General features: G+C 41.7%; 1 protein-coding gene across 1 annotated transcript in view; it reads left to right on the forward strand.

Annotated features, from left to right (window-relative positions):
• plxnd1 (plexin D1) overlaps positions 1-27,829 on the forward strand; it is a 70,093-nt gene that overhangs the window by 6,104 nt on the left and 36,160 nt on the right. The window contains exons 3-13 of the mRNA XM_084366778.1: positions 959-1,090; positions 2,806-2,906; positions 8,446-8,575; positions 10,920-11,097; positions 11,364-11,472; positions 18,213-18,312; positions 19,721-19,819; positions 21,327-21,416; positions 21,680-21,788; positions 22,776-22,933; positions 26,411-26,556. Of these exons, the coding sequence (XP_084222904.1) occupies positions 959-1,090; positions 2,806-2,906; positions 8,446-8,575; positions 10,920-11,097; positions 11,364-11,472; positions 18,213-18,312; positions 19,721-19,819; positions 21,327-21,416; positions 21,680-21,788; positions 22,776-22,933; positions 26,411-26,556 (1,352 nt within the window). The remainder of the gene's footprint in view (positions 1-958; positions 1,091-2,805; positions 2,907-8,445; positions 8,576-10,919; positions 11,098-11,363; positions 11,473-18,212; positions 18,313-19,720; positions 19,820-21,326; positions 21,417-21,679; positions 21,789-22,775; positions 22,934-26,410; positions 26,557-27,829) is intronic.

Consider the following 27,829-nt stretch of genomic DNA (forward strand, 5'->3'; position numbering starts at 1 on the left):
GGAGGGTGAGATAATGCCGCTCGTCACAGGTTAAGCCAATGGTTTACTAAGCTTCTGTCTGCTCCGGTTTAACATTAACCAGCTCGTCTCTGTGGGTGGTGAGGTTTTTGTGTGTTTGTGTGTGTGTGTGTGTGTGTGCATACTTGAGGGGGTGTTCAAGCGGATGGAGAAGTGGCACAACCCGTGCTTGTCACCAGACGCCGGTCAGTTTGCCAGTTCCTCAGGACGGCAGGATGTCTCCATTGAAGGGAGACCCGACAAATCTCAGAAATAAGAGCTTTCACTGTCTGCGTGACAGGAAGTCTCACTCAGCACAGTTTGTTTTTCTATGCAGCTCGGTGTGTGTGTGTGTGCCTGCGTGTGCGTATGTTTGTGCGTACGTGAGAACATGTCACCCGTTTTATTATCTTGAGCTGCAGGAAGGCCAGTATGTAGATAAATCACTGCTCAGCTAAACAAGATTAGGCACACTGCTCGACAAAGGACCCCCTAAAATACACATAAAAAAATATTTGGAAATAAGAGATAGGAACATTTTTTGATTAACTTACTGTGGCAACAATTGTTTATAGATAATACATACATCCAGTTCATAAAAAGTGAGAGTTTTGGTGGCTGTCTTGTGTATGAAGGTTCAGAGGAGCTAAAGTTTGCCTATAAATGAATATATTTATCTTGGAAAAACACCTTAGCGCAGGTAGCTGTCGCCTCAAAGTGAGACGTGTGGTCATGATGTGTAGTTGGTGGAAGTGGTAAAAAAACGTCTTCTTTCGAGGTGTTGCTGAGCAAAACTGGCCTTGAATTTTGCATAAAATGCGCTGCTGGATTCTCCGTGTTTGAGACGTTCTTATTGCTCAGCTGACTTTTCCTTGTAGAGTTAACCTTGAGAACATTTTAATTGCACCTGTCTGCAACTGCGATCCAACCTGTGTCCTCTGTTCTCATCTCTTCCTCGCAGCTGACCCTCTTGCCGAACATGACCTTGGCCAATCAGTGGACACTGAAGCTGCCGGCCAGCGAAGCGGTCCACCACGTCATGACCTTCGACCCCAACGACAGCAACTACCTTTATCTCATGACCTCTCACCATGTAAGAATCTGCCTCTGGCCTCCAGACGTCTGTTGATTCTCCTCACCGCTGTCACTGATTTATTCATGTCAGCATCGAGCGACAATCAAACCTCACGCCACATCCAGTGAATCCTCCCCGTCTCAGTTTAGCTGAACACACGCATATTTGTGGTCGCGTGCACAGACCTTCAATAGGTTTAGGTGCTGCATTTCCAAACCGATGTTTTTCATAACAGACGTGCTTATGACAGGATGTGGCTGCACCTCCAGCACTTCTGTCATACAGTGCAAATGCAGCTGATTGTCTGATTGTTTTTGTGTTTTAGTCATCAGCTACAACTGCTTCTGTGAGTGCCCATAAGTGGAACATGGTGTATAAACAGATAATATAGGACAATTTAAAATGCATTAAGTCTTCATAGAGGAAGTTATAATTGTTGATAAATTCTGCACTTTGATAAACACTTGGATATATGATTGTCCTTCTATCTGCTCATAACAACAGCGGCGTGTGCCATAAGCCTTTTTCTTAAATGTTAATTGGGATGAGTGAGTACATCATTATCTGTATCTGTTTAACCAACTAAGTTATCTGTATCTGTACCAGGAATGAGTGAAAATGGAGGGAGACTTTTTTACCTTAAAATAACAGCTTAAGAATCTTTTTGATGGTACAGTGTCTTGTAACAAGGTGAATGGTGTCTCTGTCTCAGCCACTCTGCCCCCCTATCACTTGTTTCTGCACCATGTATCTACAGGATCACAGCATTAGATACATGGTTATATTTAGATACAAGTTTTCAACACACAACATTGTTATTGTTGTAATGAGTTTCATTTGTGGTTGGCACCAATTACATTACGTCTGACAAATTGTTACAAACCTGAGATTTGTATTTACGACAGTGATGTTGCACGCAGAAACTGTGAGGGGTGCCAAATCGCACAAAATGCCAATTTCGACATTATTTTTTCTTCTTTAACCACAGACCTTATATCAGGCATCTAACCAAAAACCCATTCAAAAAACCCACCGACCTCTACGAGGGTAACGAAAGTGCAAAAATGCTAATTTATTTCTGGCTCTCTATTGATATAGGTTGATCAGAAGTTGCTATAAATTATTTATCAGAAAACTAATTACAGAACAGCCTCAGAATTGAGCTTATGATAAATGTTTTTGAATACAAGAGTAAGAGACTAGTTTTTATAAACTTGAATGGATAAATTCTCGGTTTATCCGAGTAGGATTTTCCTTCACGAGTACCACAAAAGTACATTATCTGTGCTGAAGACTTGTTTCATATGCATACTCACTCAACCCTAGTTTCTGTCCTGCTTATAAATGTGAGGTTTGAATGAGGAAGTAGAACTGAAACATATTTGTTTCCCACACTGACGTGTATGAAATGTCAGAAAATGGTGAGTGTCTTTAAATAGCTTGTTTTGTCTGCCTAACAGTCCCAAACCCCGACTTATTAAATTAACAATCAGACAAAACAGAGAAAAGCGGCATTTAAGACATAAACTAAGGAATGTTTGGTATTTCTGCTTAACAAAATGAGTGGTCGATTATCGAAACTGTTGTTGAGTCATCCTCTTTTGAACGCATCAGCACGAGTTCTGTGTTAAAAGCCTGCACGAACCTTAAAAAATCTGTTGCTATTACCTGACATACTAACAATATTGTTCATATATGTGTGTGCGTGTGTGTGTGCATTCTGTAATATGCAGATGCTCAGGGTGAAAGTGGCAGATTGTGACCAGTGGAGGAGCTGCAGCGACTGTTTGGGAGCGGGCGACGCCCACTGTGGCTGGTGTACTCTGGAGAATCGGTAAGAAACGCACACAGTTTGCTTTTGTCTCTCTGTCTATCAGTTCCCCATCTATCAAGTTAATTATCCCTTGTTCACTTCTGCTGCCAATAAAACATATAATTCAATCAAATTGTCATGCTGTGTATTCACGCACCAGCGTAAGAGAAAGATCTTCTGTCCCTCCTGCCTTTATTTAAGCAGAGATCCAGCTGCAACTGTTTAGATGAGTGACTGATTTAAGTTTATGCTCAGTTTAAGGGCAATAAAAGATCAGACTGATGTCATGATAAAATAGTTTGAGCTTGTAGTTTTGATGCTTTTAAGGTCTTAATCCATAAAACCACTGAGACTTGTTTGCTGGCTTTCATCATCTTCTCTCTCGATTTCAAAATGTCGCCCGGATGAATGAGTCTTGGCAGTAACAGAGTGAGTTTTTGGGCTCGAGGGCTGTTTTTGGATCGAGCAGAATTGATTTGCTTTTCATTAGGCCTCAGACTTGGGAGCAACATCATTGTTCAGAGCGGTCCCCTGGTTCGTTGGTAGTTTTGGGAGGGGATGACAGGCTCGGAGCGGCCGGCGAGGAGTGACTTGGCTGAAGTGTTGCTGTAAGCGAGCGGGTGTACCCTGTGATTAATGTGGCTCTGTCAGGACCGGCTCTCTGGCTCTGCGTTCATTTGCTTCTCGGGGAGAATATGTGTGGTGTTGAGCTGTGTTTGTTTGTATTTGTATGCATGTGTGTGTGAGTCGGTTGGTTGCTTGGTGATTAAGGCAGATCAGACAAGATAGTGAATTTTGTGATGAGCTGTGCTGCAGCTCTGGAGGCTCTGGCATTGCCAGGGGCCATTCAGAGCTGGAAGAGTGGAACTGATGAGAGTTGTGTGTTTGTGTGTCTGATTGTGTGTGTGTGTGTGTGTGGTCAGACTGTCTCCCTGTCATCTCCCTGTCTCCTCTACTTATTTATCTATCTGTCGTCTCTTTATCCCAGTCCCTTTCTCGCTTCACTGCATTTTTTTTTACCCTCGTGATTCTCTCTCTGTCTTCGGCTTCCTTTTTTTTCCCTTCCTTGCCCCTTCTCTTTTCTAGTAGCTTTGAGAATTTAGACATCCCTCTCTCAACCTTCCTCTCTGTCTTACTCTTCCTCGTCTCCTCGTCTCCTCCTCCCCCAGTGCCCTTGTCCTCCTCTCTATCCTTCTACAAAGGAGCGTTGATTGTGATGATGGTGGTGGGAGGGAGAGTGCACACTGGTTCTTTTGACAAGGAAATGTCAAAGTGTGTAAGCCTGTGTGTAAGTGTCAGCATGTGTGTGTGTGTGTGTGAGTGTGTCGCTGTCTGGCTCTCGGAGGCCAGGGAGCTGATGTCATGCGTGTGTGTGTGTGTGTGTGTGTGTGTGTGTTTGATGCACTGTTTGGCCAGTCATGCCAGCCGCTGGGCAGGCGCTGTGGCCTCGGAGCCCGGGGGATCAGGGGGTTGAAGTGTGGGGGTGGATGGTCGCCTCCATCACCTCACTGTCTGACACAACTACACACACTGAGTAGGGGGGGGGGGAGAGGAGGACCACTAGAGGACTATCTTACAATCTGTGAAGCCACCACTGTGTTTGTGGGCGTCTGTTTGATTTTATGCATGGCTCTGACGTCTCTCAGCACGTCTGCATGGAAAGCGAGCATGAAAACATGTCTGTTCACTCGTTGGAGTCAGCATTGTTGGAGAAAGAGAGAGCTAGTTTTTCCCCGCCAGAGATAAAGCTTAGTCCTTGATCACTCTTTTCATGCTGGCGCTGGTTTAATCTGCCACATGTCACAAGAAAGCACTTAAATATCTTTGTTTGAATCAAATTATGCGTCATGTGCCATCTTTTGCTATTCACAAATTATCAGGCTTATCTGTATGTGCGTGCCTCACGCTGACTTTGTGTGTCTGTGTGTTTCTATGTCTGTGTTTGCCGTTAGAAACTCATGTGTTCTCCTGCTGTTTAACAGTCTCACTTGTTTCCCACCTTATCTGAGACTTAGGAGGCAGCCAGTTTTCTCAGGTCATATTTTAGCTCCACAAGGTATGTTGGCTGTTTATTTTTAGGAGCTGTTTGAAAAGCTTTTAAAGTCAGCACGCTGTCGTGAGGCAGGTGCTGAGTAAATGGAGTGTGTGTGTGTGTGTGTAGGGGTGTGTGTGTCTTATATATGTTTATTGTATGTATATTAGCCTTTCAGCGAAAAGAGAAGTGCTTTGAATTTATTTCTCCTCGCTGCTGCACTTGATCAGATTGTTCTTTGATTTGGCAGGGATGTCATGAATGCATTTTAAAAAAGAATAGAGAAAGGAAAATATATCATGATGTGAGTGACTTCAGTTTGATAGCCAGTCTTACTAGCAATCACTTGCTCTTTGTTGATGTTCATCTGAGACTGAATGTCTTTTTCTTTTGAGATTGTCAGATGATAAAAGTTTCCGGGATGCCAGCTTCAGTTTATACCAAGTGTCATCTATGAGGTATTCAGCACTTTAAGATAAAATCTGGAGTTTACTTGGCAATCTAAATATATACTTCTAGATGGGAAACAAGGAGGGCACTTTTGACCCATTGTAACCCAAGAGGACGTTGCATTGAACAATTATGATTTCAACATCCAAGGGTAGTCGCCACAAATGTTTTTCATTATAATCTGGGCAACGGCGGATATTTCATTTCACTGTTGCGGGTGGCCATAAACAGGAACATTTCTTGAGCAATTCCTAAGGTGCTGCCAAAAGTACTGTTGTATTACATTTATAAAAAAAACCCCAACACACTGATGACTACTATTAAATACTTGATAATTGAAGGTAAATTAAAAAGCAAAAAATGTGTTTTGTTTTAAAGGAGACATATTATGCTGATTTTCAGGTTCATACTTTTATTTTGGGGTAATACTGAAATAGGTTTGCATGCTTTAGTGCTCAAAAAACATCTGTTTTCTCATACTGTCCAGTGTATTCCCCCCTCTGTCTGAAACGCTGTTTTAGCTCCTGTCTCTTTAAGGCCCCGCCTCCTGAATACACAATTTGCTCTGATTGGTCGGTTCACACATGCCTGACTCAGCATCGCTAACATAAGAGCAGCTGTGCTAAATCAATTTTATGTGCCAAACAGGCCCCTTAGCATAAATTATGCAAATATATGACATGGTAATATAGTGTGATGTCACAGAATTAGAGGTGCGACTACTGCTGAGTTGTAGTATATCCAGTGCTAAGGTTATACTTGCTTTTAACAACGTGTTTGTGTACGCATGAGGGCTGGATCGTGTATCCTGCCTCAGTTGGAGTGTTGGTTGTGCACATCCTCAGAAATTTAAGATAGCGTGTGCAAGATGCAATATAAACATGGACGGTTCGAGCAGGGTGAGGGCAATAAGTCAGTAAACATGTAAGCAGCAAGGGGACAACCTACTCCTCCTGTCTTTTTTTTTTATTTAAGTGCCCTTAACTGTTAAATCAGCTGCTGTAGTTGCTTGTGACTCTCAATTCAAACATTCATTCCATGTTTTTCCGAGCAAATGCTCTGGATGCACTTTTAGTTCGGAATCGGAAATTCCGATTTAGGACTTGCAATGGAACGCACCATTCGTACATTCGCGGTTCAAACGCGAGTATATCTGGATCAAACCACTGTGAGGTATGTAACAGGGGTAGTACGTAATCTATTAAAACTTAAAATCACATTGTATCGCGTCTACAGTTAGCACACATGTTTTCAATGCACACTATCGTTTTATTTTTATTTATATGTTTACAAAGATATAGGCTATTTAGGGGGGCAACTCTCTGTTTTACGCCGTGCCCCCCCCCACGTAATTTCTGCGTATGAATTGTCTGTAGCATCGCGTGTCAAAAACAGTCCCGGAAGTTAGCATCGAGCCGAGTAAAGTCATGACTTTGCTAATTTTATATTATTGTATTTCAGCAAAACTCATGTACGAAAAGTTTGGCGTGTTTTTGTTAAATGAACAAAAAATGGAGCAAGAGTAAAGAGCCGTCAGCCACCTCCGCAGCTCGGTGAAGTTGTACTCAGGCACAGCTAAATGTTAACATCAGCATGCTAGCTTTCTCACAATGACTGCTTACACGCTGATGTTTGGCAGGTAATTAATGTTTGTCCGTCAAAATAAAAACATGTGGCTTTGGGGCTCACACTGCAACACACTTCACTGCAGGTTATCATGTTCACCACCTGAGGCTGGGGGAACAAATTACACTATTTTTTAACTGATGGTGGTGTAAGATGTTAAGAGATTGTAAAAGTTATCAGCATTCATCCTCTGGGATAACGAAAGTGCAACATTTTCATTTTTTATTTTTTTTTAAAAGGATTGTTTGGGAATCTATATGCCAGCAGTGAAAAAAAAAGAACAAGAAAGAAACTTTAAAAATAAAGTTCAATCAATAGCAAGAAAGTCCAGTGTATTACCTGTAAATCCACTTTAGTGTGACTGTTGAGTTTGCTGAGCTGTGTTCAGAGTTTATGAGGTTTGTTTGTGTCTAGGGGATTTTTGTGTGGCTCACGTCTATTTTTAGTCTAGCAGCTGACCTCACGGCCCCCTCTCAGTCCCCTTAGTGCCAATGGGACTGAAAATCTGGACATTCACTTTCCGGACGCTCACACGTACAACCGTGTGGACACACAGACACACACTTTATTTTCAAACAACGATAGAAGCGTGAGAGGGAAGTGGGATGAGCCAAACTCATTATGTGGCATGTTAGGACGCTGCTAAATGGGGCCCATTTGGTTTCTCGTTACTGTGAGGTCACTTTGTCCTTTTCAGCGTGCACTGCAGATGAACTGAGCTCTGTGCCAACGGCCAGTGAAGTTCATTAGTGAAGCAGAAGTCAGAGTGTGTGAGGCCACCTTGCATGTTGAATGCCCTCTTACAATTCTTCTGTCCTAGACATTCATTATACTCACAGATGGGCTCATGCACACTGTATGCTCTATGCATGTCCACACAAACACACACGTTCATGGATGCACCGTTGGTCCGCGCAGATTAAGAATCAGTAGTGTTTTTTATTCAACTATGGGTAACTGGCCCCTGATCTGAGTGCCTGCAGGATGGGTTGCCATAGAAATATGTGTGACCTAGAGTCAAGTAGTCTCTTGTTGAGCCAGACAAACTGACAGCCAAGGACTGAATGTGGCTTTAGGAGACTAGAGGACCTCATAAATCTGTGGGAAGCGGACCATGAACCCCAGCGGTGAGAATTTGTCAAGTCCTGGAATGAAATGGAAAACACAAAAGTTTTTCTTCTCCCCACAAAGGATAAAATGCTGACCTTAAAGCTTTGCGTTAGCACACCAGTGTGGTAATCCAATGACTGACTGACTCTCAGCTGAAGCCTTGAAAAGCAATTACTATATATGAGATAGTCGTATCCTGATAGAAGATCTTATCCCAAAATGTTACGCCTAATTTTCCATGACATATTCAGTACAGAAAATCAAATATCCCTGTCTCTTTGTGCCATCCTCTAATCTAAATGTGATATGATAATTATGATTGCTGTCTGTCACTCTGTCCAGATGTACCCTCCAGAAGGAGTGTGCCCAGGGGCTGTTGGCACGGTCCTGGATTAGCATGGGTGAAGGCCCCCAGCAGTGTCCGTCCATGACCCTGACACCCCCAGAGATCAGCATCTCTGCAGACATCAAGGTAATATCAACTCCCTCCATTTTAATGTCTCCCATCATTTATGTTACAAGTGTTGTTCTCCATCGAGTTATGTTTGTAATGGGGTCAGTGTATTTAAAGCTGATGAAACAGGGTGTCTCATGACCACCTTCATAACTTGATACCGCTCACTATTATTAAACACACTGTTGTTATCACTCTGCTGTTAGACTCTTTACAGTATGTGCTTATTTTTCTATTCATATGGGTGACTTTCAGTTATACCAAAATAATATTTTAAAATTATATATTTACTTTTACTTATAGGACTTATGGGTACTTTTCACATCACTGCCTACCTTGATTAATTGTGGGAGACAGTCAGACACCTTGTTTTTTATTTATTTATTTAAGTCAAATTAATTGTAACATTCAGACCCCTTCACCAATAATTCTCATAATGTCCCTCAGTCAATAGCAACAGTAAAATGAACTAAATTAATACAAAACCTCAATAAACCGCCACCTTAACTTAGTTAAGCATTAGCATGCCAGATTAGTATGTCATCCTTAGTGTGCAATTAGTGCATTAGCACTAACACCTGTTTGTGTGATTATTATGGGGGTGTTGATGCTCTCAGCAGAATTGTTTGTGCGCAGATTCTGTGAGTGCTCAAAGAGCAGAGCCTTCTCAGCCAAATGTAGCTGTGTAACCACTGGCTTCAAATGGTTTGTTGATGCACAGTGTCTGTTGCTGTATCCCAGATCAATTCCACATAGTTATTCGATTTGGGTTTTGAGAATGTCTGAAAAAGTGATAAAAGTATGTGCAAAATGTCACTATGCATACCAAATTTGTGAGATTTTTTGGGGTGCTGTTGATGAACACCATTGTTGCTAAATGAAAATGCAAGAAAATGGAGGAGCTACTCACACCTGAAAAAACAGGAAATCTGAGACAGTGGCAAGACGGCTCAGAAGAGTTGGTGTGAAATTAAGAAGAAAACAATTTTCTTTGTCTTTTTTTTGTCTTAATTAGCAGTAGTTTTCCACAGTGGCTTTCCAAAATGACTTCTGTCATACAAAAATATTAAATTACTATACTATATATTCTAGTTCAGTAAGATTAGTATATAGTAATATAGTATACTGTATTGTCCTCTCATTTGCATTGGCAAACACATTTTTATAATTCTTCACACTTATAGTAAGAAAACATGTACTATTATCAAGAACTGAATCATAAACTGAATCATTTTCTTCCTCTTCACATGAGTTTCTATTGTGCAAATGAAAAAAGGCAAGTGAAACTTTGTCCGAGCTACCAGTTTTCAGACAAACAACAAGACACAAAGGGTTTCCTGCTGCACTGAAAATGTTTCAATGGATGTTAAAGTAGAAATTGACTTTGATGATGAGTATTACCTTCCAAATCTGTCGTCTTATACTCTTAAAAACGTCTTGTAGGAATTTAGGACACAGAGAAACTGTTGAATATTGAGTGCTTCTTCACACCCCTTATCTGATTTTAATCAATCCTGGCTGGATGTTATATTCTGACCGGCATCATACTTGGGGTGTGACATGCAAACCGTTGTTTTCAATGATTTCTTCCCTTCAGTACATCATGAAACAGAAGCCAAACAACAATATGATAATTAGCTCACAGAGTTTTGACACTGGGAATGTATTTGACCTTTAATTACAGCTCATAATTAGACGAGGCTGAGAGACGACAGGTCATTAATTGGTTCATTAATCGCAGATATTTGCTTGTTATGTAGGTCAGTTTGGCTGGGCTGTAATAGATCCACCAGCTGCCCGATTCACAGGCATCCTTCAGAGCCACAGGAAGCTCGGCTCAAGGTTGTCTTTGCAAACAGGAAGCAGCAGGCAGGAAGTAGGACCGTAGCCAGGAAATGATCAATTCTAACAAACAATGGGGCAAATTTTTAAGCCACGTTTGCACATGCTTCTGGCCACTTCTGCCCGTATCTGCTGAATATGTCATCTTGCTCTTCCTCTCTGCTTAACGCTCTTTGCCTGCCCCCCGCACCCGCCTCTGATTTTTTTTTTTTCTCACATTGAAATCATTTAACTGAAATTCAGTCATGTCAGAGAGGTGTAATGTTTCTCATTATACGTCTATCTGTCACACAGTCAGATTTAGAAATAGATGTAGCGCTGTGCCATCTGTTTCTTCATTGCACATTAGTTCTTCCATTTCTCTGCCTGAACTCTTGAACAAATCTGAAGTAATTACTATTTGCCCAGGAATGATTAACTGTACAGTAAATCCTACTGGATTTGAATACATGTGTGTGGGAATTAAGATTAAGATGAGTAGTTATTTATATTTATGCTCCTATATCTGGTTCTGTCGTAGGATGTTGGCATTCTGATAAATGGCAGTGTTCCTGATCTGGACGGCTCCCGGGTGGAGTGTGAATATGGGCCGGGTGTTTCTACAGCTGCCACAGTGCACCTGGACTATGGTCCCGCTCAGATTCAAACCTGTCCTCTGCTCTCTCGAGAAAACTACCAACCAATCCTCCCCGGAACAGGTGAGACTGAGCACAGGCATCCATTTGGCAGTGTGCCCACCTTATCTCCCTACACAATACAAGTACAGTTACAGAATGTGATTTTTTATTTTTTTTTATTTACAAGATGTTGAGCTGTATTAGAACAAATGTAATTTCCCGTTTCAGCCTTCAAAATGCAGCAAAGTCAGTGGAGCATGAGGACGTATCGCTGTCAAGTTATGACATCGATACCATCTCGAATGCTTGACACATGCGGCTCTGTTTACATGCCTTTGTTTCTCCAGATCATCTGACTGTTTCTGTGGCGATAAAGGTGAATGGCACATCTGTGGTATCAGGAAGCTTCATCATCTATGACTGCGAGAGGACTGGAGCAATACATCCCAAGACATCGTGAGTCACACTTCACTTGTCACTTGTTGTTTATCTCAAATTCTGAATTTATTCTGGGTCGATGATATTTGGTCAACTAACAACATTGTTATGGTCTCTTCGGTCCAAAATCATTCACTCAAGTGAGGTATTTATACTTTACTTGAGTACATTTTATACTCTTTTATATTTTCTACTTTTTTCACCATTATATTTATCTGACAGCTACAGTTTTGAGTTATGAATAAGATTCAAATGTCACATGAAAAATTACATGAGAAGCTTATAGAGCAGACCTATTCAACTGGCAGCCTGTAGGCTGAAGGGTTAGTAGGCTAATTAAACCATTGATTAGTTAAGTCTGTGCTAAGCACAAAAATACTCATATTTCATTAAAAAGTTTTAACCCAAGGAGAGGGAAATTACAAGATTCAATCTGAAAAAAATTTGCTTTGTTTTTTTTTCCTGCACTTTAAATATAAAGTGTGTTGTTTAACAAATATACATTACACATACAGACATTATTTTATTGGTACTCTGTTGTAAGTATAGGATCTGGGTACTTCTTTCAACACTACTCAGACCTTCATCCAATTGCTACTTGAATTACAAGCGCTCCCTCCAAACAAACCTTATGAAATGAGACCTAAATACTAATAAGCTATCCCCAAACAGAGGGCTCTACAAAGCTGTAGCATTGCTCAAATGTCAGCTTGAGTCTCTGTGGCATTGCAGATGTGCACATGTAGCTGATGGCTGAAAGAACAGCGACGCTTTTCTATTTTGCCTCGAAGGCCTTTCTTCTTGGTCCATAACCTCTTCCTCTCGTGGTTTTTTTTTCTTCTGCTTTCTATTTAGGCCTTGGTGAGTAAATATTGCCGACACGTCCTCTTGCAGGGCTTATTGTGTATTTGGCTTACTCAAGGTTTCTCAGTGCAGGATCAAATGTGGGATTAATATGCTGTAAACGTTAAGCCAAGGGAAATTGGATATGTATGTCTGGCTGGTCATGTTGACGTTTGTTTTTGTGAAGGACCGCGACTGGTCACAAAGAGGGTTTTCTCATATCTGGAGGCGATCCAGCTGGCTTCCTCTCGCATGTTGGACCATGTCAAAGGATCCACTTTATCTGATGGGCAGATCTTAGGCTTAGAGGGGGCATCAGTGTGTGTGTTTGTGTGTGTGTATGTGTGTTTGACTGATTCCCTGAGATTGAAATCATTTGGGTGTGTCCCTTTTGTTCACTTTTTGAAAACAGCCTGTAGGTGTGAACGCAGCAGTTGCAGGTACATGTGTGCAAGACTGCACCCAATATGTGCACATGGCCTCTGTGCTCGGCGAGGTCCAGGAGTGTGAAATTAGACGGTGGTTTGTTGAAGGTGATAATGAGCAAAGTGCCATTCTCACAGGATGAGTATCGGGCTGCAAACTGCGGCGCTGCTATACTCTGTCTGATTTTAATCACTTCAAGCTGTTTTTTTTTTAATAATCCCTAAACAGAGTCTTATGAGCCACTTCTCCCCAGTGAAACGAGTTAGTGGTGTCTCTTTGTTTTGTGCTTTATGAAAAAATAGCCATCACTTAGTTTTTTTCACATGTTAAAGTTGGGTTGAAGTCATCAGTTGCACATTTGAGTGTTACTAATCATTGATGCTTATAATATAACAAACCATCAATGTCACATAGGAAGTGTTTTTTTTAAGTATGCTACTGCAAAGTTATTGTTGGACTGGAAAATCTGTCATCTGATGCGTCTTCAGCGTGTGCTTTAATTACCTGAGCAAAAACTACTTGGGTGTTAACATCACACACCACAACGTGAGATGTTGTCAGCCACATTTCCTTTTGGGCAATCTGCCAAAGAGCTAGACAATAAACCCAATTTTCGGGCTGCATCAACTGATAATGATTGTTGTCGATCAATGTACCACAATCATCAATTAATCATTTGGTCTATGAATTTTCAGAGAATAATCAGACAGGCCAAGATATTGTTTGTTTTGTCCAACCAACCATCTAAAACCCAATTTACCGTCACATAAGACAAAGAAAAGCAGCAAATCCTGACTGCTGAGGAGTTGAAACTTGGTAATGTTCGGAAGCTTGAGAAATGACAAACAGTTTATCGATTATCAAAGTAGTTGCCAATTTTTCTTTTTCTTGATCAGCCATCTCTCAATCTGAATCTCTTTTCCAGGCTAGATGTACTCATTTTGCCATTTTCAGTTAATAGATAAATTGTCTGAGGTCCACGTTATTAAATGGAGAATTGCTCCCACAACCAATGACGGCCAACAGAAGTTCAAACAACTAATCAGAACACAGTTTATTCCAGAAGTCCTGATATTTTCTAAAGGGGCACGCCGCTGATTTTACAGATGAATATTGAATGAATATTTGTTTCTTGTCACAGACTTAATAACTGTGAAAACTGTTGTCTCTGTCTGTCTGACTCTGATGTCATAGCCATCAGGCCATCATAGTCACCAGGGTTATCTCAAACTGAGCTTGAGAATTAAAATTTTGTCTTTAGAAAGATACTGTAACATTGCATTATGGGAAATGTTGGATCCACTGGTTTAGGAGCTTGACATATTAATTTTGTGTCAATTGTGGCTGATATTTTTTATTTTTATACTTAGTTGTGAGTCAACCAAGTTAAAGAAAGTGTGATGCTAAATCACTGGAGTATAAATGTAATATTTATGTAATAAATCAGTATAATCACAATTTAGGTTGCAGTAATATACAGGTATACAGTTTCTGTATCATTATTAAGGTAAATTTGCTTAAATGTCCCAATTGTTTTTGGTTGAAGTTTGAAAAAATACCCCACCAATGAAGTGTAAAGTTACGGGTTCCAGCTTTAAGTGGACCCTATTCATGAAATGATATTTGTTTGTTTTTTAAAGACTCTGTGTTTGTGTGTTTGTGTATGCGTGTGTGTGTGTGTGTGTGTGTGTGTGTGTGTGTGTGTGTGTGTGTGTGAGAGTGTTTAGACAGTTCTCCCATGACCCGTTGAGAATGGTTACTAGGCAGAGTGTTAATGACAACCAGACGACAGCATTCCAGTCTCACCAAACAGCCCAGTAGGACAACCACCTAACCTGCCCTCTTACTCTATTTCTCCCACTCTCTTTATGTCTCTCAGCCACACATATACACATGCACGCGCGCGCGCACACACACACACACACACACACACACACACACACATACTCTCTCGCTGTTGTATTTGCTTTTTATGTTCCTCCTTGTGTCTCAGGTTTTTTCTAGCACTTCTCCTTTCTCTTCCCTTCGTCCATCTCTGTTCCTCTCTCGGTCTCGCCGCCTCAAACTGGTCTTTTCTTGTGGACGTATTTCTCTTTGACAGAAACGTGATTGAGGATGTGTGTTTAACCGCTGTGTCCACCGAGAGGCCCTGAGAGTGCGAGCCCCTACTGTGTATTTAGTGTGTGTGTGTGTGTGCATGGTCATTATGACTCAGGGTGGGCAGTGTCAGAGGGTATTTACTGTCAGTGTTAGGTCAAGCAGAGAGAGAGAGAGTGTACGAACAATCTTTGTGTGTGTGTGGTAGTGTATAGGTGTTTTAGTAGGACAGAAAGGGAGTCAGAGAAAACAGAAAACCTGAAGCTGATAAGAGCCTTGAGGGGGCCGTCTGCTTCCAATCACAACACACACACATACACACACACATTTCGATTACGTTTCTGCATCCCCTTACACCCATCCCGCTCCACTCCTCCCCCAATCTAAAGACCCCCTCAGAGTGCTGCTATCACTGGAGGCACTATCATTCCTAGTGTGGGACATCTGTCTCTTCCCGGAGGCGATACAGTGACACACACTCGACTCACACACATACATTGGAGGTGTTCCACTTAAGGCAGTTTATCTGTAAGACACACACACACACACACACACACACACACACACACACACACACTTGCACTCCATTCACAGGAAGGATCAATACAGTACAATCATTATCACCAAACACAGCCCTTAGTCTTCACAGCTACATGTCTAAACTTAACTCATAGCCTCGTTTTAGAGGGGCAATTTGTAAGATATGGCCCGTTTTAGTTTATAACGTCACAAAAATGAATCAACGTTATCAACAGAGTGTGAAGAAACAGCAGTATTGGCGTAACATCAAAGATGTCTATGTACTGAGTTGTCTACCGAAGTCAACATGTTAACGAGCTAGCCCCGGCCAGTCCTGGGGCGAATGAATTTAGTATTTTTTATTAATTTTGTTATATTCAGATATTTTTCTACTCTGATTAATATTTTAATTAGATATCACCTCTGTGCCTGTTACTGTGCCTATGACTCATCGCTACACGCACAATCGTAAGAAGCATGAAAAAGAGTTAAATGAGTGAAATGATGTGAAATATGGCTGCTAAAAAAAGATATTTAGAAAAATAGTGTTAACTGTATTAAATTCAGAAAGGCTGTTTTATTATTGCGTCTGAATGAAACTTTTCAATTATAAAAAATAATAAAGATTACTTTTTTTTTTTTATTAAATTAAATTATTAAATAACATTTTTTATTTTGAAAACATAAAACAGTAATCATTTATCAATGGAATGTAATAAAAAACAAAACAGTTTTGACTTTATGACGTATATGTAGTGTGTTTCAGAGATATCTCCTGAAGTTTGCATGCTAACCAGCTAGCCCAGCCCTGTCCAAGTCCAAAGCTCCTGTGCTATTGATGTTAACACCAAAACTCCCCCAGTGCACCGAGCTCCATGTCCCGACTGAGGCCGCACGGCCAACTGACCTAACTAGCTAACGGCAGCTACAATTATTAGCCGTTAATCTGGTGTTATACTGCCGCCTAATTGTTTTGAGCGTGAATTCAATAGGTGGCCAATTCATATGTATTGGACCATTTTAGGAAGAACAAGTTGTGTCTTCTTTCAAAAGTAGCATATTGTTGGTTTAAAGGAAAAGGCTGGAGATATTTTTTTATTTTTGTACCTGTCAGCAAATCACATAAAAAGACTTAAACTAGCAATCTGTTAGTCTGTCCCTATGCTGTCTGTGATTCTCTGCTAATTCGTTCCCACTGAAAGTAAAGTCTGTTAAATCTGGTCACGTATGTGGTTTCATTTTTGTTTGAAAAGGCTGAGTAATTTCCTTTTAACGGCTTTGTAACAAACGTTATTCAAAGAGGAGTAAAGATTGCATTTACTGGGGGTTATTTTCATCTGCAGATTTGGTGAATTATAAGTGAATAATAAAATAATCAATGGCAGCAGGACAGTGTACGTTTGATTGCTTTATTCAAAGTAGACTACAGAGCTCAATGAAGCAACGTGTCACCCAGTGTAACGGTGTGGCTCATTTATGTGTTTTTAATAGGTTTTAAACACCAGTTGAGCTCAGTTGCAGAGGAATCAGATATATCTAGCTTTGGATACACAGAAAATACTTCTGGTCATTTTTGGTTTGGTCTTTTCATTTGATTTGATAAAAAAATACAGAATTATAGAGTATCACGAGACTTATTCTTTAACAATAAGAGCATGTTCTAGCCATCAAACATCCCCCTGAGGAGCTAATTACTCGCCAGAGAGTCATCACTTTACAAACTGTCAGACATGTCAGTCAGTCCCAATGACAATGATCTGTCTTTAAACTGTATAGACTGTTAGTGCTGAGGTCATGATTATGTCACAGGGTTAGCTTGAGGCAAAACAAAAAAAACTGAAGGGAGATGCGAGTCATCCCAGAGTGGTATGCTAGATAACAGACCAAAAATGTCATCTTGTTGTGTGGCTGGATGCCAGAAGCACTAATGACTCAAAACTGAAATTGGGTTGACAACCACTTTTAAATATGATATCTAGGTTAGCTAGGATCACTGTCAAGATGTTGCTCTTTGTTCTATTTACAATAACCCGAGCCCGATACATGGTTGTCCTCTGTCCCTGCTGCTAGCTAGACAGAACACGACACAAAACTCATGTGTTGAATCTTTTGTATTTCAAGTCTTGTAAATGACTATTAAGGACATAGTCATAGGCATCTAAAGATTCACACACCCTTATTTTAGATTCAGATTGTCCATCCATTGAGTGGGTCGGTTGGCCAATCTGGTCCCATTGATGAACTTTTCATAGTAATACTCACGGTCCCAGAGAGTGAGTGCCTGTATATATTCAGAGAGACTTGTATTTTCTTCAGCCATTGTGAAAAACAAGGAAACAAATCTCGCTAGCTAGTGCTCACTTACTTGTTCAGGGAATTGTTTTGCCTCCGCCCACAAAAACAAAGTCATGTTTACTACCAAAAAAGCGGTCTGTGCGTGGGCGTTTGAAGCTGCTGATGAACTCTACTTACCAATATGTTAGTTGGTGTAAAACTCAAAATGGCACTCACAAAGATAGAGGCAACATGAGACAACACTCTCGCACACTGAGTGTTTATAGAGAAGGCTTTTTTGTTTAATTTTCAGCAGATTTGGCCCAGTTTGACCTCCTGACTGTGGAATAAATGTGTCTGCTACTGTGACTAATCATTACTTCCTTTTATTAGAGCTAAACTTTGGTGCCTCTAATCATTTCGGCCTCCCGGTTCATATTACACTGACTCAATGAATCAGAGTGTTTCACATACTCCGCTTTTGAAAAGAATGTTTATACAGCATGTCAACAGATCAGAGGGAGAAAACACACCAGATTTGAATAAACATGATCCTCGTTTCTGAACACTTTCCGTGTATGTGTGTCCATCTATAACAGATGTGTGAGCTGCCTGAGCACCAGGTGGAAGTGTTACTGGGATGAAGAGAACCACCTATGTGTCTCCACTAAAGATGAATCAAAGCACAACCTGCTAGAGGTGAGTAATTCTCCTTTTTTTTAATCCATCGACGCCTGGGGGATCTCATAACATTAAGATCCTACTAGTCAGAGCCTCAGACATAATCCAGACTCTTCTGTCCAACAACTCCTGTGTTCTGTAATGGTCCAGACGGGGTTAGGCAAGAGCAATCATGTGGTAATGCAGTGTGACATTTCAAGTGTCTCAACTACAGTGTGTAGAAATGTTGAAACCTGCTGTAAAATCTCAGGAGGTTCTGGTTTACTGGCTCCTTACAGGGTAATGTACCATTTTAAAGCTCCTCAGACCTCCTCTAAGGCTCTCTTTTTTGGCAGTGGAGTTTTGATATCCCAGCATGTGGAAGAGTAGACTCACTGTGTCCCTATTTTTATAGGAAGTTAGTACTTGCTTGTTGCCAGCAAAGAGATGAACCTACACGTACATTTTCAGCTATCTGGCTTTATTTTAAGTAGGTGACTGTACAAATGGATTATGTAGATGTAGGTATGTTTGGCAATGTAAAAACCCCGTGAGGGGGTAGACATCTCTCTAAAAAACAAACAAACTGAATAGAAGTCTTGGCATGACTGTGTCTAAAAACTGTGAAACTGGGAAAATTATCCAAAACTAAAGTAGCCTCATTGAAACCATTTACAGCTCCCCCGACACTACCGTCCTTTGTGCGCATTCCTGACAACATCACGACTAATTTTAGCCATCATATTACTCCTGTCCCCTCCGGAGTTTTATTGCTACGCCAGGTCCCATGACCTGTGTGGGGAGGCATCCTGCCAGCAGACTTTGGCCCTGAGGGTGCAGAGGGTCTGACCGCTCACAGTACTGGTCCCAGTCAGAGTGGAGAGGATGTGACTCACAGCCCTCTGGTCTATAGTCAAAGTGTATAATTTTGTGTTTAATGCGCGCCTTTATATCACAAGACCCCCTGAAAAGGGAAAAGACTGTTTGTGTTAAACAACTGAAGTAATAAAGACATCATTGCATTTCTCTAAGCATAGCCATAAATCCTAGTCAGGCGTTCTGCGCTCAGATCCCAAGATACGCAAATATAAACATATTAAGGCACAAGAGACTTGTTCTTTTTTAGTCACTTTTGGTTATTTAAATTTAAATCCTTGTTAAAATGTTGTAATGTAGGTCATACAGAGATGAGGAGGTGGGTTTGTTTCCTGTTCTGCTGAGTCCATCACAATGTCCGGTGGGTCTGTTTTTCTAATCCCTCATCGTCTCTCTATTTGAAGCTATTGTTGTTTCCCTCAGAGCGAGACTTTACCCTCTCATTTCCTCCTCCTCCAGATAAACAGGACAGGTATTTTGGGTTTTGCGGATGTGTGCAGGGGAGCCATTGTTTTCTCTAACTCTAACTTATATATGTCACTTCCTGCCCCTACACCCGTCCTCGACACAGAATGCAGCTTCCTGTCCCAGTCTGGTTGCCTCAGAGGTTCCTCCATCACCATCAGGAATGGCTCAGGACTTCACCTTATCCCTCAGCAACATCCAGGAGGTACGGCAGACATCCTCCGGCCATGGAGCTGGACTTGGACTTGGTCCAAGATGCATGTTGTGAAAATGATTGGAATAAAACAGAAGCATATGGTGTGTTTGCTTCAAGCTGAGTTAAACACAGATGGATATTTTGTGTGCTGTGATTTGGGTCAGTGAATGAGCAAAACCTGAGTTTGGGTGTTCTCGGATATGAAAATGAAGAACGAGCGGGTATCTTTGTGCTTATGTTGCTCGCAGCTCAGCTGTCTGGGCCCGCCGTGCATCTGGTATCTAACTGTGACTAGCTGAGTTGTGCCTTCGTCAGCACAGGGTACAATGTGCAGTCGGTCTGAGGCAGCACACGCGGCAGGAGCTTTATTTACACTCATGTTCATTTTAAATTCGGCCGGTCCTTCAGGATCAGTTTTTTTAAACTCCTATTCTCATCCTTAATCCACACGGAGCGAGTCAGACGCTGATCCTGCATCACTGATAAGGACACGACCGGGATCTTCTCAAAATTCCAGTGCTTACTAGTTGCCAGGCGTGGTCAGTCACACGCCTAACCCTGGCTGGCCTTTTGAGCACTCTCCTGGTGTGTTGCTATGGTGACAGACATTGAGTCACACACTCACACACACAGAGACACACAAACTTCCTCAGGGAAGCCTGGAGGTGGTTGGCTTTTTATACTAGTCATCATTACAAAAAGTTTACTCAAACGGAAGTTGTTTGAATAACGTCTCCATCTTGTCAGCAAGTCAGTACAACAGGAAATGCGGTGTCACTCATGTTCGCGAGTCGCTAGCTCAGACCCCTCTGGAACTTGTGGTGATTTTTGGTTCCCACACTTTTTTTCTGGCAAACCAAAAATAGATTGTTTAGACATAACTGTGATAAACGGTCGAACCAAAACAAGTTTGTCCTCCAGTATCTAATAGTTTTTAGACTGAACATAATGTCCAGGGAGATTTTTCTGGGAAAAATAAGCTGCCAAATATCAAGAAATCAAGCTTCTCTGGTGTCAAGAAGCACAGAGAAATAGTCCAATTTAAGCTGGCTATATTCACAGACAAATGATATCTTCCACTTTAAGCACTTATCCTTTCCTGTTCTTAGCCATCTTAGCTTCTTTATGGACTTACCTTCCCATTTCTTGGCTCATTTAAACTCAGGGCTCAGATTTTATGAAGAATGAATTCATATTCATTACTCTGGCTCCCAGATGACTTGCAGAGGTGTGGGAGACCAGATGTTTATGAATATGAATTTTGAATGGATTGCATCTTTTCCTGGCAGGGACAATTATTGTGGCTTTTTTCAGTTTCTTGGTTCTCTCTGAGTTGTCAATTGTTACCAGACATGTTTGAGAGAGCACTCTTTAGAAGAAACTTTCCCCAATTTTCTCATTTTGGGTACTAAAGTGGTGATTATCTCATACCGAGAACAACATAATATCACAGTTTGCTTGCTTGTTATTGTTGAAGTACCACATATTGTTTTGAAATAAGTGCTTTCCGCAACAGGGGAAGGAGCTGGAGTGTGACTTCGGGACAGAGCAGCGATATGATGCCGCATGGCTGAACAGCTCGACTGTTAAGTGCAGTGGAGTAACAGTAAGTACAGACAATGACATACCAGAAACAACTTGTAAGTCTGTTTCCAAAAAAATAAAGATAAGTTAAGCTCTTCTGCAGTTACTCTGCATTTACTGGTTCAGAGAGCTCATTATTGTTGGGTTTAAGCCTAGTTTGTAAGTTGTTTTTATTGCAATTATTTTAAACCCTTGTTTATAACTTGACCAAGAACCTATTATTATCTTGAGCAAGCGGGAGCTGATGCTCAACTTGTTTTATTGTTCTCCCCTGTGTCCATGTAGCTGTCCACTAACCAGAGGAGTCAGATTTACCACCTCAACCTGAGGAGGAGAGGACACTTAAGCAGACGCGGGGGCGATATTTTTGTCGACAGCCCTGAGCCCATGAGAGGTAAGACTCTGCTGTATTTACAGTGTAATTAGACACTCAGAAAAACAAGAAGAAATCTTACTTAGTTGGCACCTTTACTCCCAGAATGCATATCATCTGTGCAAGAAGGTTTTCTGATGGTGATGAACCTGAAGAGAAAAATAAAGAAATGTTTCAGGGACAAACAGTGTCGGACCGCCTTTCACTTGCAATAATAGTAGTTCCTGTATTACAACACATAATTTGCCAACAACTAGTAATTTAAAATAATATTACATTCTGCTACTGTCTAATTACATATAATGATGATAGAACATAGAGAGCTGCAATTTTAAGGTGTTGTCAATGCCTCTCACAAGCTATGTCCGCATGTATTGTTGCAAATACAATTTGAGCTCCATGACAACAGTGAGATGATGAGAAGTGGCGTGCATGTTGTTGAACTTGGCATGTCATCTATAGTGCTGCTACAAGCCAATCCTTGCCTATCCCGGTACCAGATGTGCTGTTCGCAGTCCATGTGTCTACCATCTGAACAACAGCCCTGGGCCGCCGCCAACCGCTCTGCACTGTTAACGGACATGATGGTCGCTTCACAACACGCCGAGTCATCAAACTTTAAAAATGCGCACACTTTATCACACATGTGCAGGCGCGCACACACTGTAGTATGCACACAAATGCATGCACAGATGCACATGCAGTGATACAAATGGGACTTCTCACTGGGTGGCACATTTGAACATGAACAGAATCATCTGTTCCTCCGCTGGCTTTGTTCTCCTGCACTTCACTAGCTCTCTTTTTTTCCTGATTTATTTTTATAGCCGTGAATGTATCATCCTGCATATGCTTTAGCTGTTTATTTAAAGCATGCGGCCCATATGGTTCACATGAGCTATAAAAGAAATTTAAGAGCCTAGAGTACCTTAAGTTAACCAGACAAGGCAAACACAGTTCAGTTATGCTGTGTTACAATAATAATTGCCTCTCTGTCTGTCTCTCTAGTGGAGGTGTACAACTGTAAAGTGGGTAGTTTGGACTGTTCCCAGTGCTGGGGCCGAGAGGATCAGGGCCATCTCTGTGGCTGGTGTGAAAACAGCTGCAAACCGAGGGACGACTGCCAGCCAATCATTCATCAATGTCCAGCTCCTGAGATCCACAAGGTAAGATCACAGGTTAAACATGCATGAATTCAGGCTACAAATGATTTGCAGTCATCCTCCTACACTCTCCGCAGCCTCCAGGCTCTATTTTCAGGCCATAAAATGGTGAATCATGGGGTCACTCACATGGTGCAGTGGCCCCATGCCCTGTCTGTCCAGAGTCAGCTGCTGGGGGAGCGTTTGAATAGAGTCTCATTAAAGCAGTACACTCAGTAATAACACTAACACTTACTTAGCCGCAGCCCTCAGGGGACACAGCGGAGTCGATCTGCAATCACTCAGGAGGGCATGGGAACACCTTCTGCCCTGTGTAACTACAGTATGTGTGTCAGCTGTGTGGATGGATATATGTGTGGGGCTCTTTGTGAAGAAAACCACAGGAACTCAAAGAAAGCAAACAAGAACCATAAGGGAATTTAGACCATAATATGAGCAAGACCACAAAAGAATTAAGGAGTATTTATCTTACACAGGATCTGAATGTGGTCACGTCAAAACGGTCATCATGGTTACCGGCAGGGCCTTTATGGAGCTCATTTGCATGATCATATTCATTTGTTTGTCCAACTGGAATGGGAGTGTGTTTAGAGCCATCTTCCAGGCTTTTTCTGCCCCTGCCGAACGTTATATCAGCGCGGCCACGGTAGGCGGTCATGGGAAGCACGGCTCACATGAGACCCAGTCGGCCTGAACTTCCTGTAGATAAAACCTGGTCTGCCCAGGAGAATAAGCAAGCAGAACAAAGCAGACTGACACACACACACACACACTCACATACACACAGTGTGAGTGTTGCCCGCAGTATGTCACACAAATAGGCCATATTGAAGCATTCACGATTATTCCTCATTCTTTGTAGCTGTCAGCATACTGTGACTAACAGGATGCTCTGTGAGAGTCTAACTTGTGTGGACTTCTTACGTGACTGAAGTTAGTTGGGCTGAGATGCCGTATGCGTGGGTAGACCATTGTTGCAGTTCTCTCTCTCTTTCTCACACACATACACACTCCCACTGGCTTTCTCAGGAGAGGAGCGGGTTGCAGAAAGGATACATGGGGCTGTGGCTCTGTGGGGTGGGTGATGCAATGCTTTGGCAGCCATGTTTTCCCAGAGAATCCACAGGGGTTTTGAGCCCGAGTACTCCGGCTTATACGGAGGAAAAGATCAGCTCTCCCTAAACATTCACACACGCAGCAGCAGCTCTTTGTTATATAGTCGTATGGTGAGTGTGTGTACAGCTAAGATAATGAAATGTGTTTTTTCTCGCTCTGCTTTGTCACATGCAATCTCCCTCACAATATACTAGCGCCGCAATATCAATAATATGAAGGAGGATTTCATTAGTCTCTAAACTTCGCCGCACAACAACTAATTGTGAAAAATGCTCTCAATTCAATGCAGTCACGGAAAGACAATAGAGACATTTATTATCTCTGCAGGTCCTTTATTCTCATGTTATGTGTGGGCTAGTCCGCTGTTTTAAAAAAAAAGCATTGATTAGAAGTACTTTGGCGTCCAAAACAGGAACTGCCAAACATAGTTTATCCACGACATGAAAAGAGAAAGAGAACAGAAGGATCTGGGTGAGACATAAATGCTTCGGGTAGAGAGGATGGAGAGCTATTTGGACAGAGAGAGGGTGGAGAAGGGTACAGTATAGTGAGGAGCCTTTTCCTGTTTTTGTCCTCACGTCCTCCCTGATTAGCGTGATGCAGAAGAACTGGAGTGAGGAGAGGAAGATGAAAGCTCCGGCCTCCAAGCGATCTGTTCAGAACAAGAACATAACAAAAACGGACATATGGATTTTATAAGTCAGGTAGTTGAGCTGGTGCAGGTTGCTTATGTTCATGTGCAATAATAAGCGTGGAATATTTTTGATTTGAATACAAGCGTGTGGAATAATTTAGTCCTCAAATGTGTTTAATAGCTCCAAGATTCCTTGTGGAGGGTTTTTTTTTTTTTTTGCAGACACACATTCACTCCGCGTGATCTCCCTGGAGGCCTGGCAGAGTTTGTGCTGTAAATCAAGACTCACAGACTTGTAAGAGGTGTAAATGAACAGCATGCCAGCTGATGTTGATGTCAATGCTCAATGGCACCACAGAGACATACTTGGTGCCATAAGACGCATAGTGATAATAAATAACTCTGCTTACTGCTCGGCTCAGCAGAGAGGGTGTGTACCTGCTCATTTATGTGGTGTTTGTGCGTTACATGTCTATGAAAGAATCTGGATTTGTCAGGAGGAAGTATATATAGATGTATGTGTTGTAAAGTGGTCACACTGAATATGTAAATGCTCAATATAGCCACAGAAACATTAGGATCATTTCCTGTGGTGTAGATCCCACAGAAATACTGTAAGGTTGGTTTGTTTTCACACGATATTAAAAGTAATACACTCTTTCTTTACTTAACAGCCTCTCCCCATTTTTAGCTGGGAAATATATGGTTTATTTTTCTGTGCTGTCACTCTTGCGGGTTTCAAATTATCCGAATGCAGAGCCAAACCTCGCCCTCTCACCTAGACCAAACAGAAGTGCTGTTTTCATTCTTAAGCTCAGTCTCTGATAGAGCCGGAGCCAGGCTAATAACACAGCAGAAGGGTCACACTGACCTCGGCTCAGCCGGGGGGGTCATTCAGAAAAGCATGCTGCGCGCTGCCAGGCTAGCTATGCTACAGTGGCGAGATGATGGTAGATTGCTTCTGTCTGGCTGTCGGAGACACTATCTGTAAAGCACGTGTGTTTCCGTGGTGATTGGAGAGGTGACTGTCCTCTTCTTTCTTTGCTTGTGAGTGGAAAGTTTAGAGACCAAAGGAAAGAGCTGAAATGATGCATGTGAGCCTCTGAACAACAGCAGAAATGGGACTGAGGAATTTGACAGAGCAGACGCAGGAAAAACAGATGAAAGGGAATGTGCGCTGTGCATTAATTCCCCTGTTGAGGCTTTGCTCTCTCACCACCACCATCAGCATTCACTCTCCTCTCGACACTCAGTTCCCTAAATTGCCTCCCCACTCATCCACCTTTCTGCTGCGCTCTCCAGCCTCTCTTTCTCTCTCTCACTCTGTCTGTCTCTTGTGGGATGTGAAGGGGGCTCTTAGCCTGCTCTTTATTTGCATGTGCTGTAGAGGATTAGGGGCTGAAGAGTCTCAGACTGGCACAGTTAAGAGTCTGCTTTGTGTGTGTGTGTATACCTAAACCGTGTGTCTATTCTATTAGACCTCAGTCTTCAGCAGAAGAACACTTACACAGGCCCACTTGTCCTTATCTCTCCGTGTGCCACACTCCATGTCAACATCACACGAAGCATCTCCATTCTCTTAATTCGTTGTCATGTTCATTATCATCCGTCATTAGTGGAACATTTTTAGGGAGGTAATCTTCTTATGTGCTCTAATTTATTGTGCTTATTACAGGGTTTTCAAAGGCTTTTGTTTCTCTCTGTTCATTACTTCCCTCTGTCTTTGTCAGATCTTCCCTCTGAGGGGTCCAGTGGAGGGAGGCACCCTGCTGACAGTTCAGGGCAAGAACCTGGGCCGGAGGGCTGCAGCAGTGAAGGTCTCTATTGGAGATGTGCCATGCACTCTCCTGCATGAGCACTACACCGTCTCTGAAGAGTAAGTACTTTAACATATGGCTGAATTATTATGAGTCACAAAAGTGTTTGCATAGCAGCATGCAGGGACTTTTTTTTTATTTCCATCGCTTTGTACTTCTTTAATTACATTTTACATCATCTGCATTGTGAAAATGACAAGACGGAGGAAATAACATCATGTCCTATACATCATTCATATTCAAAACCCTGCTAAAATATGCAGTTACGCCGCATACGCTTGGACTGGTGAGATGATAGCTAACAATTACCCATTGTCATGGTAACCTGACATGCTTTCAGGCAGGTGATTGCTCAGGTTTTTTAACAGACGGAAATAGAGACAATTTGAACAAGTGATTGAGAGATTTGTCACAGTTATAAAGAAAACCTGACATGTACATTTCAGCCAGACAGTTTGAGACCAGACCCCGAACCTGTGAAAATGAAACTCAGACAGTACATTGAGAGAGCTGCTCGATTTATTATATTTAATGAATGGAAGACGCTAGCTGTCACTCCTCTTATCTGCAGCGAAAAGTATGAGAAATTAAGTGGTGCAATTCATTAGAAAATGGCAAAAATTTTGAATACCTGTAATACAGGTGTCTTGATATGTTTTAAAGGGAAACACCACTGACTTCACACTTCAAAGTCTGTTTACAAGTTTTGTTTCCTGAAGTGATGTTGCTTGAGGCAGCGACGGTTGCTTGGAAAAGAAATACAATCCGGTAACACGGAGTTAGAAAAAGTGAATTTACCAGACCTATGTAGCCCGCTTCTCTTCTCAGCTTGGAGCTAGCAGCTTGAGGCTACATTAGCCGTGACTAGCATAACACACATGATGTGCCAAAGGAACTGTCAGCAGTTGAGTTACATGAATTGTACATCGGTGGAGTCCTCTTCTAACTCTGAGAATATGAAATTGTGAGCGTTGGTCTGTTACAATTATGGCAACAAAGATTTTGAAAATGTACGTTACTGATACCAGACCAGCTACTTACAGTCAGTGGTAGCTAAGTGTATTTAGTCAAGTAAGAATTCGATGTACTTGTAGTTTACTTGAGTATTTCCATTTACACTTACTATGCAACTATACTTGTACTCCACAACATTTCAAAGACAAATACTCTTTGACTCAACCACATTTATCTGACAGCTTTGGTTATAATGGTCACTTTTCAGAGTACAATATTTCCTGTCCCCATTCATCTCCAGATGTGTTGATTCTGAATGTGAATATTTCCGATAAACTGAAGGATTGTGTTTCTTCATGGGTCCGGAAAATTCCCCTA

Source organism: Pagrus pagrus, assembly GCF_965226575.1.
Source record: "Pagrus pagrus genome assembly, chromosome: 11".
Classification (NCBI taxonomy): domain Eukaryota; kingdom Metazoa; phylum Chordata; class Actinopteri; order Spariformes; family Sparidae; genus Pagrus; species Pagrus pagrus.